At 49.0% G+C, this 10,798-nt stretch overlaps 1 protein-coding gene across 1 annotated transcript; it reads left to right on the forward strand.

The window, feature by feature from the left end:
• The first annotated feature begins 1,798 nt into the window (after positions 1-1,798).
• On the forward strand, positions 1,799-10,238 carry CRYGN (crystallin gamma N). Its single transcript, XM_052780587.1, is given in 5 exon segments — positions 1,799-1,805; positions 2,107-2,172; positions 2,175-2,431; positions 4,241-4,386; positions 10,029-10,238. Coding segments are annotated over 5 exon segments (612 nt in total). The 3' UTR covers positions 10,165-10,238.
• Positions 10,239-10,798: the final 560 nt, after the last annotated feature.

Raw genomic sequence — 10,798 nt, forward strand, 5'->3', positions numbered from 1 at the left:
ACCAGCATTTCAATGAGGGTTTGGGTAGGTTGTTTTTTTTTAATTCAATGAGGCTTTTATTCATTAGTTCCTGTCTCCTGTCAGAACATATAAACTTAAACAGCGTTTCTGTGATGCCAGGGCAGGTTTACCTGCATCAGCTGAAGGATGCATTTCTTCTCCAAACACAACGTGCCACCTCCCCCCTTCCTCTTCCAGCGCATCCCAGTCAACGCAATGTCTTCCAGCTCAGCCTACGTGTGCATGTACACACGCTTATTAACTTTTATATCTTAATTGAAAGGGCGGCATATGTTTAAGCCTTAATAATGACATCCTTTCTTCCCAAATGGTCTTTAATCTTGAAACGAAGCAGTGAACCAAGGCAGCAGAGCGGGGTTGCTGAGCAAGGCTGCTGGCACGTGTGCAGACGGGAGCAACCTGCCAAGAAATGAGTTTTTAGGGTTCGATTTGAAGTGTGTGCCTGACGGTCCAGGGAGCGGAGCGGCGGTGGCAGGGGGAGGTGACAGGGGCCCCGTGGGTGACGAACAGGTGGATTTGATGAGTAGGAGCTGGGTGTGAAGTCTCTTCCAGAGCTATTAAATAGCATAAAAGGCAAATCTCCTTTTAACACGGTGCCCCGGTATGTCTCTGCGTGTTGGTCCATTGGCCAGCCCCTTTATCTCTTCCTAGCCTGGCTCATTAATATAAACTGATGGGGTTTATGGGCTGGGGGTTTCCCTTGCTATTTGCCCTCAGAATAAGACAGTTAAAGTCTCTGGATGCTCTTATAGCACAAAAGAGGGGAATACGAAGCAGCTTTTCCTTGGGCTGGCATTTGAGATGCCAGACTCTGAAGCCGTAATTGCAGCTATATGGGAAATATTATGTTACGGTCAACAGTATGGCTTAAAAAATCCTTCTAATCCTGACTTATACCTGTGTCTTGGTGCTTCAGTGCTGAAAGATCAAAACGTTCATAAAAACGACTCGTCGGTGGCTTTGAGAGACCGATCTTTGTGCTTCAGAGGGGATTAGGTCCTTGGCTTTCGAAGATGCCATTTAAAGAGGTTTGAAGGTTGAATGAGAAACCATTGCTTTGACGGATGGAGTGCAATGTATTATTGGTGAGGAGTCTTCCAAGAATGCTTGCTTTTGGCTGCCACACTGCAATAGGTGAGAAGCTGGGAAAAAACAATAAAAAGAAGCGAACCCAATACAGAGAAACTACATGCCATGCTTAGAGATGCTGCTGTTTTCATGTTTACTTCTTGTCTGCTCTAAAAAAAGAGGATTAAAAAAGAGAGAAAAAAGGGAGAGAAAAAAAGGGAAAAGGGGGGGGAAAGTGGGAAAAAAGGGTGAAAAAAAAAGGGGAAAAAAAAAAAAAAAAAAGAAGTTCTTCAAAAAGGAGCAGTCAATGTTCACCACTAATTGACCAAAGCCCTGCCAAGCAAATCTTTTGTCAGATCGTCTGCCCGAAATCAAAACCCCGGACTCAGCAGGCCCCGTTACTGGTGGTTCTGCCTACGAAGCAGGAAAGCGTAAAGCCCCCCATTCCCACTGCTTTGTTAAAAAGCCCTCACGACACCAGCCCCGTCTCCCCCCTCCCGCTGGCTGCTATATAGCGGGGTGTCCAACATTTCTGTCCATCGCAGTTTTGGTTTGGCTCCTGCTTTTGGTCTTGGATAGCAGCCAGCAGAAAATGTCTCAATACTCAGGAAAAGTAAGTAATGACCCAACCACTTCCCTTTCAGCCTGGGACCGGAGAGCCTGAGCATCCTCCGGGTTGAAGGAGTAAGTTAGGATAGTATCGCGGAGGATGCGATGTGAGTGGTGATACTGGGAGCAAATTTGGTAGTAGGGACGGGGAGGGTGCGGCAGAAGGAGCTGCGTTTTGGGAGCTGAGTTTCCTGTTTAAACATTCCTGCTGGAAATATGTGTGAGCAAGCACGAGGTGGCGAGAAGTGTCGTAAATGCGGGATGCGCTGCGTTCCCAGAAAAACAAATATGGTTCTTAGGAAAAAATGCCAGTGATGCCGTGCTCCTCTTGCTGGAAAGCAGCTAAAAAAAAAAAAAACAAAAACAAAACCAAACCCAAACCATCCTAAAACGATGCATCTGCAAGAGATTCCTATCTGCTCAAAACGGGGCTCTGGCCGTGCCCCTGCTCCTCACCGCCGGCCTGTTCTCCTCCCTCCCCCAGATCACTTTCTACGAAGGCAAATGCTTCACGGGCAGAAAGCTGGAGGTCTGCGGCAGCTGCGGCAGCTTCCAGGACCGAGGTTTCCTCAACCGGGTCAACTCCATCTGTGTCCAGAGCGGGGCTTGGGTCTGCTTCGATCACCCCGATTTCCGAGGGCAGCAGTACATCCTGGAGCACGGCGAGTACCCCGATTTCTATCGCTGGAACGGCCGCAGTGACCACCTGGGCTCCTGCCGGCCCGTCGGGATGGTGAGTGGATGCCGCTCACATTTCGCTCTCCCGGCTGGAGCATCGGTGGGACGGAGCTGCCGTTGGGCTTTATTTTTCATGAACCTTGTGAAAAAGTGTAATAAAAATCTGCGCTCTTTAGAAATAATACATCCTGTTGAGAAGGAAATAGTCTCCTAGGGAAGGTTTGTCCCCCCTTGGAGCGGTCTGCACAAGCCACAAAGCCGAGTCGCGGTTTCCCATGCCTTCCGGGATACATTGCTTTCCTTCCGTGGCATGAAATGCAGTGGCTTTAACAGGATGAGATTTTTCCCGTGGTTTTTCAGATGAGGTGGCAAGGTCCTGCCGGCGTCATGTGCTTTTTTTTAATGTGAGTTGCTATGAAATACTTACAGGGGAATTAAAAGAAGGGGGTTCGTTGCCCAAGGCAAGTTTGAGCCGCGGCAGCCCTGGCTCCCCACACACCCGAAGGGGGAGCGTGCAGCCTGAGGGCTTTCTGAACCAGACCTATGGGGCAGCTGGGCTGCTCCTAGCAAATTTTAGCTGAATTCTCTGCTGTTGCAAACCCCCTCCGGTAATCCTAAACTAAAACCAATTTTTTCCCCATACTAGATAGCCCTCCCCTTACAAAGCTTTTAAAAGCACCACCCGGAGGAATGTTTAATTGGGAAGATTAAAAAGTAGCAAAATAAAATGAATCTGGGTTAGGTCTTTCCATTTGCCTCTCCTATCACTGATGACCCCTGGGGCAATGATGAACCCACTTGGAGATGGTGGGGTTTCTCGCTAGCCCCAAAGCTGTGTTTTGGTACAGCAATGCGTTTGTTTCAGGTTTGTAACATCCTCCCCAAAGCACCTTTGCGGTCTGTACAGGGAGGGATGCTCTGCCCCGGGTCCTGGAGCCCGGCCAGTATGAGGACGTGCTCCTCCTTCCCTGGCCCATGATTTTCCCTGTGAGATGCCAGCGAGTGCTTCAAGGCATTTTTGCAGCGCAGATTCCCGGAGGAATGTTTGCTCAGGCACGGTATCTGCTCGGCTGCTGCCGGCGGCCGCCTGCTGTGGGATTTGGCATCGCAGCCCAGCCTTCTTGTGCATTGACGTTGTTTATTTGAAAAATTCATTTAGGTATTCTTTGAATTCGGCTTAAAAATATCCTTTCAGCTCGTTCGGTCCAAAGTATCTATGCTGCAGGCTGTAGAAATCTCCCCAGGGGAATTTATATCATGTCACCCTCAAGTGCTCATGCACCACTGATGATGCTAGGAAGTTTTCTTTTCTTTTCCCTTTTTTAATTTTCCTTAAAGAAAGGCACAACATGTCCCATCAGGAATAGCAGCTACACGTGAACTGGAGGCAACGTAAATTAGTTTAGGGGAATAGTCTAACATCTTTGTACACTCTGGATATATACCTTTTCTTGCTATGTGAGTGCATGGAGAGCCGGAGCTGTAGCTGAAGCTGTATTTGGGATGGAGGGTTTGTACGGCACTGGGGAGGATCTTCAGATTGGCAAGGGGCTACGTGTGCCTGAGCACAACGCATCCCCTAAGCAATGTGTTAGCACGTGGATGGCAGCTGTAGGAAGGTGCAGCTGGGTGCAGCGATGAGGGTTTTCTGGCTGCTTTTCTGGTTGGCATGGTGTGCTGGGAGGTGGCACGAGTTTGTGCGTGCTCTGTGCGTGCCGGCACTGGTGGTGTTGGACTGCTTTTCACATTCCCCTTCCAACACACCCTTCCATCTTCCTTTTTGTCTTATAAAAGCCGGGGAAATAATTTGCTGTGTGTTTTGGTTTTTTTTTTTTTTGGTTGATTCGTATCCCTTTGTCCCCAGCACGGCGAGCATTACAGGATTGAAATATTTGAGGGGAGCCATTTTAGTGGTCCCAGCCTGGAGCTGACGGAAGATTGCTCCTTCCTGCAGGGACAAGGCTGGGACAAGACCTGCATCAACGCCCTCAAAGTGTACGGGGACGGCGCGTAAGTAACCGCGTGTGTCCCAGCACGCAGCCTCTGCGGTGCTCCCTGCCCCATGCCCTTTGTGCCCAGCACCGCAGGGGAGCGAGGCGGCTGCAGAGACTTCCCCCATCATGGAAAAGCCTGTTGATGCTGGGGGGACTTGGAGAAAGCCTAAAATCTGAATTAAGCCTATGGTTTAAAGGTGAATTTTGGTGCCTGCCCATTGAGAGCTGCTTCAAGGGGGCATGAATTTTGGAGGGTGGCTGCTAAGCACAAGCTACGAGAGCTCTGAGACACCTTTTTAAGGTGTATGAAACGAGAAGCCTAAGACCACCTTTTCTTTCTTTCTTTCTTTTTTTTAAACGTTTCTGTGCATGTTTCCAAACACTTCTTTAAAATCCACACAGAGGATTTTGGGGAGGGTGGATGGATGGCTCCGGGTGATGCAGGTCAGGGCTTTTGCTTTGCAAGTGGCTTCACCAAGGCTTGCTGCAATACCAGAAACCTCCTCCTTGGACAGCAAAAATGAGGCAGCGGCATCTCACCTTAAAATTAAATCCTGCCTCTGAAAGACAGGGGCAACTGTGATGGTGATGCGCAGCCACCCCAATGGGGGTTTTTGGTCACCCTCGGTGTCCCATGAACCCGCTTTGCAGACATGTTACTGATGCTCAGCCCATCCTCCTGCCCCTGCAGATGCTCTTGAAAGCCTTGGCAGGATGGCAGCTTTGCCTTTTTCTTGCTGTCGGGTGGCAATTTGCATTTTCTCAATGGTGTCGGTCCTTCTTATTTTTTTTCTCTTGTTGTGAAACGGGTTGTTATCTGGCCGTCTCCCCTTTCCTCTGTCCGACAATTGTATTTTCACTGCAAGTGTGCTGGGAGCGGGGGAATGCCATAAAATCCTCCCAGAGCCAGGCAGAGGGTGGCTGGAGCAAGACACGGGGCAGAGGGGAGCCCCTGCAGAGGAAGGAGCACAGAAACGCTCTTCTCCACCTGTCCTGGACTGGATATTGCGCATCTCACCTGTACCCAGTGTGGGACGTTGGACCCTTTCTGTCCAACGGCAGTTGTCTCCCAGAATAGCAAAAAGGTTGTTGCCATCCAAGCCTGTGATATCTTGACAGCGAGTGTCCTGCAGGACCCTTTCTGATTCAACCAAGACCCCCCCTCTTCCAAAAAACCAGGCTTATGATCAGGCAGTGGCTGTTCATTAAAACTAAGGAGCAGAGCTACCAGCTCCTGATGAGAAGAAATGGCTGGAGCCCACCAGGGACTCTGTTAGTGCCGAGCATTTGAAGCAAAAGACATTTGAGTACCAACGCTATAAAGCCAAGAGAGAGCCTGTGAGTGCTCTGGCAAGAGCTTTAGGGCCAATTATTTACCACATGTGTCCCTGTAGCAGAGCCTGGAGCTTGAGAAATTGGGAAGCTGCCCAGAAACTTTCAAGCACTTAAATTTTTCAGATTGATTTTCCCCCCTCCCCTGCAAAATACGTAAGGGGCACAAAGCTTGCTTCCCCTCGCATGGGAGCCTAGACTGTTTATGTTAACATTACATGACTTCTGCAAGGCTTCAAGTAGCGATAAAAAAATAGAAAAAAATAAAATACTGAGTGGAGCGTGGTGAGGAAACTTGCGGAGTTTTGTAACATTACATTCAGCCTCTGGGAACATGGTTGTTACAAGCACATCAAAGGGTCTGTAAGAGGCCATTAAAAGGCAGGACGGTGCAGAGGGACCTGCTGGCTCTGGGCGGAAGGAGGAGATAGGGCAGCAGAGAGGTGAGACCAGGGAGGAGAAAGGGACACTATGGCACCGCTTTTCTCCTTCAGATGGACCATATAAGCCCAGATGACCCCAGAGGTGCTGCAGGTGTAGCTAGTGCTGGGCTCAGCCCGGCAAAACCCTCCCAGGACCCATTGCAGGACCATTTGGGGAGCAGAGGAGAGGAGGTCACCAGAGATGAGCGGAGTTTCAGCCACAGGCTGTCTCCAGCACATCCCCAGCCTGAAAGCGGGTCTGGTTTACCCTGAGCATGCTGAAAGCAGGTGTAAAGCAGGGTCCTCCTGAGCTCCCTGCCCGCCAAATTCTCGCTCTGTGATTTTCCCCCTTAATTCCCGCAACGCGACATCCGTTGGATACAAAAATATTTGCTTCCCCTTCAAAATCCATGGATGGTGTCACGTGCTGTTAAAAAGCTGTTGCCTGCACTTGTGGGGATGGCCGTGCCTGCGGGAAGTGATGATGGATCAGCTGGAAACATGAGAATGGAGAGAAAGTCTGCTTTTGGCATGGTGAGTGGTGGGACTGAGGGCATCCAGCACCTTCCCCACTGCCCTTTTGGAGCTGGTGACTGCTACCCCACACAGCCAGAAAGGGTGATGGTAAAGCTGTTAAAACCATGCTGGAAATGAGATTGCTATTTCGGAGCAGTTTTGAGATGTTACCGCCTCCTCGGAAGCTGTTGCGGTTTGCGTGGCGAGCGGCTTTGCCCGTCCCACGGGCAGAGCCAGCGCCAGTATCACATATGGTATCATCTGGTTTTAGATGAAGATGCGCGCTTCTTGTCCTCCCTTGTGCCTCAGCAACTCCACAGAGGATTGCTTAGAAAATACAACTTTAAAAAGCTGAATTTGTTTTACAGTCCAGGAGAGAATACCCCAAAAAGGGCTTTTCTACGCTACAGTGACATAACTCGAAGGAACCAGACCAACCATTTATTCTGCTGAAGCATTTACAAGCATTTGGTAGATGTTCTGCCGTCAGGCTGTGAAATATCAACCAGAACAGGTACCCAAACATCGCTGCTCAATAAACCTTACATCTTTCTCAGCAGAGGCAATAGCTGCTCATGGCAATGCTCAAGTCCTACGTGGAGAATAAGTGACCTCGAGCCCTACTGAAAGCATCCCACTTGGTTCAGGCTGAAGCTGCAGTGCTCCCCTGCTAGTTTTTCAGCACAAGCAGCCAGTTTTGGCTTATAAGGCTTGAGCTGGTTCCATGCGAGTTTTATTCTCGTGTCCTTTGGGTTTATGTGCTAATGAAACACAGCACTGAGATGTTTGAGGGCTGTATGCTATGTGCCTGGATCAGCTCTCCCATGCTGGGCTTGAGGACAGGATCATCTTTTTTTTGTTTTCTGGGCTCCTGACTGACTTGATTTCCTCTCTCGCTGATGGCCTCAGAGAACGTAAATTTTAGGCAATAAAGGAACAGCTAAGTAAGCCATACAAGTCTTCACTCATCACCTTGCACTGCCAATACACTTCACTCCCATCTTTCTGCTATTCCTTTTATTCCTCTTTTTTGCAGCCTTCCCCTAAGCAGAGGTACAAGCTGGTGGGTTCTTATCACCACACCAGGTCGTGCAGTCTGCTTCCATCTACCCCAAGGCCTGTCCCATTCCCTCAATGCGACTGCGCAGACACATCAACCGTGTGTCTGGAGAGAAACGCAAAGCTCTTGGGAAAGGCAGTGACTATGAGGGGCTGCTCTACCCCCTGCACTACCCCCAGGGTCCACCAGTTGTTGAAAGATGCCCTAGAGCAGAGCAGAGCTGAAAGATCCACCATGACCTGGTAGGCCAGCAATGCCCTGTGAATATCCCTGTCCTACCACCATGCAGTATTTTCAATAACATTAGGTATTCTTAGCAGGAGGGAGTGATTGGAAGGTGCTGAAAATAGGACTGGGAGTTCTCTTCAGGAGTGCTTGAGGGAGGGGTGGTGAGCTGATGGAGAAAGAGGCCCGTGATTGTCCAAAAATATGGAGAGGTGCACATAAGCTGAAGGGATGGGGTAGAAAAGGAAGCAAGCCATGCTTGCCATATGAACAAGGCTGGGGTGTGTATCTAGAGGAAGAGGATAATTTTATAAATTGTTCTTAATTAAGCTGAAGAGCTGAGCACGCTCTCCAACACTGCGCATCAGGTTATGTGATGGTGGGGGACGGGACATGGCTTCAGAGCAATCTGCTGTTACACCCACATGAGCAGTGGGCAGCCTTCTCCATGTGCTGCAAAGTGAGCTTCAAAGGAAAAGTCTGAGGATGACTTTGTAATTCTGGTTCAGATATACACTGGCTGCAAAAAGTGCTAAAGAATGGAACTTATTTGTAGGAAACGCTTGGGATCCGAATGTCTTGGCTGAGCACACTGCAGCGATGCTGCAGAAAAGGGTTGTGGCAGCAGGGTGGAGAGGGGCACCAGGCAGGCATGTGCTCAACGTGCCAGTCATATCAGTGCACAGGCAGATGGGAGAAGGGACCCACCACAGTCCCACCTGGCATCCTCTCAGAAACACAAAATAAATCCAAATATGTCAAGGAGTCTGTAAGGTGGCTCGACTAAATACCCTAACCTTTTGGTTTTTTTTTTTAAGTAATGCCCATGGGTGGCTGGTTTTATAAACAGCTTTTTTTCCTAGGCCTCCAGCTTTTTGCTCTGGGTCAGACTGATCTGAGTTCACCAGCTGTTGTCTGACCCCGGAGGCCCAGCATTCTTCAACCCATCCAGTACTTAAAGGAGTTTCTCCCTGGAAATCCCATATACAGTAGGTCCCAACCCCAATGTCACTGCTGAATTCCTGCCAAGAGACAGACCACAGAAACCAAATTGGAGGATTGCACTTGTGCTCTGCTGTCGTTGCTGAGCCCATAGATGTGACAAGCAGCAGAGATCCTTATAAAATCCTTAAAAACATTGGGAATAGACAAACGAGGCAGAGATAAGCAGTTCAGCAATGATGGGGTGACTAAAACTCACTAAAACTATTAGAGAAATGGCAAAACTTGGTTAAAAAGCATGGAGGATTTAAATAGAGGAAAGAGGTGACACTTGTGGCCACATTAAGATCATGGCACAGTGTGTACCAAAGGAGTAAAGGGAGAGAAGAGCAGTGAAATTTGTCCCTCTTGACCGTCAGAATTGCTCCTGACTTGAAGACCTTCAAATGGAGAAAGATGTAGCCAAGCTAGGTGAAGAAGTCAGGCATGCCAAGTCACCAAGGTTGTTGAGTGTTGTATATATTTGACTGTATTCCAAGGGAAAGTTGTAGTTAATGCTGGACATACAGATAAAGTGAAGATAACTGAGCCAAGTCCTGCTCTCTGTTGGAAAGCATCAAATAGAGGCCACTGAGAATTACTAGCAAACAGAGAAATTATTAGATGATTCCCATCATAGCTAATGAGTCAGTTCAAAGAGGTAAAACATCCTTCAAGCGTTGCACATTTCTCCTTACAGTCCAAAATGGGTTTATCCAGGTGCGGAGGGGACTCATGTCCTTTAGCACTATCAAATGCTATTAAATTGTTCTGTTGCACATGGTAAAGCTCAGAGAGATCCATTCCTACAGCAATGTGAAGCGGGCTGCACCTGGTCCCAGGCTTCATTGCTGGTGTAACCCAAAACAACTTCTTCTAAAGGCAAGGTCCAATCTGGCTGTGGATAATTGCCAGGCTACACTGGAAATGGGGGGAAGCGCCAGCAGTTGATTCCACCAGGGGCATTTTTGTGCACAGGATGGGACCAGGACTGCAGAGGGACCATCGGGCCCCAGTAGTTTGCGGTACTGCAGTGCCTAAATGCAGCTATTCAACGTGGGCGTGAGGCCACCTTGCATGACCACACTGTTGGGACCTAAGTAACCCTCCCTTTCTGCCCAGGTGGGTGCTGTATGAGGAGCCCAACTACCGAGGCCGTATGTACGTGGTGGAGCGGGGCGAGTTCAGCAGCTTCAATGCGTGGCAGGCACGCAGCGCGAGCATCCAGTCCATCAGAAGAGTCATCAACTACTTCTAGCTGAGCTTTCATCCTACTAGCAATGGCCTGCTGAGACCAGGCATCACCCTCCTTCCCACTCACTGACCTGTAGAATAAATTGTTAAGTACCAGTTTTTGGCTCTCAGTACTTTTTTTCCATCACTTGCATGAGTTCAAGAGGGAATGGACTTGTAACTTTTCTAAGCTTGATTTACATGCCATGAATATGCTTTTTTTATTCTGCAGTGATTTATAAGGAGGACATGGGGGCGATGGGCCAGAACTGGTGGTGACAAGCAGATCCAGCAACTTGCTCCCCGGCATGGTTGTGGTCTGACCCATGTTCACCCTGCCCTGTCCAGGGCCACCATGCGATGAACCCAGCTGACTCCTGATGCCTGGAGGGTGTCACATTGCTGCACGCGTGTGTTGTGAGCGCAGGCGCACAGCCGTCAGATGATCTGCTCGTGCCACATGATGACAGACTTGAGGATCGTGTCAGGATCTGACCGACTCGCAGCATCTGTCTGAGTGCGACGTGCTGGTCCTGATGCAAAGCTGATGATAGAAATCATTTGTCCTGAGTTACTTTGACCTTTGATCAGCACACATTAAAAATGTATGTTTAAAAAAATTCCCTGAAGGCACAAAACCTGAGCAATCTTCTTTTTGC

The sequence above is a fragment of the Harpia harpyja genome, chromosome 1, assembly GCF_026419915.1.
Source record: "Harpia harpyja isolate bHarHar1 chromosome 1, bHarHar1 primary haplotype, whole genome shotgun sequence".
NCBI classification, from domain to species: domain Eukaryota; kingdom Metazoa; phylum Chordata; class Aves; order Accipitriformes; family Accipitridae; genus Harpia; species Harpia harpyja.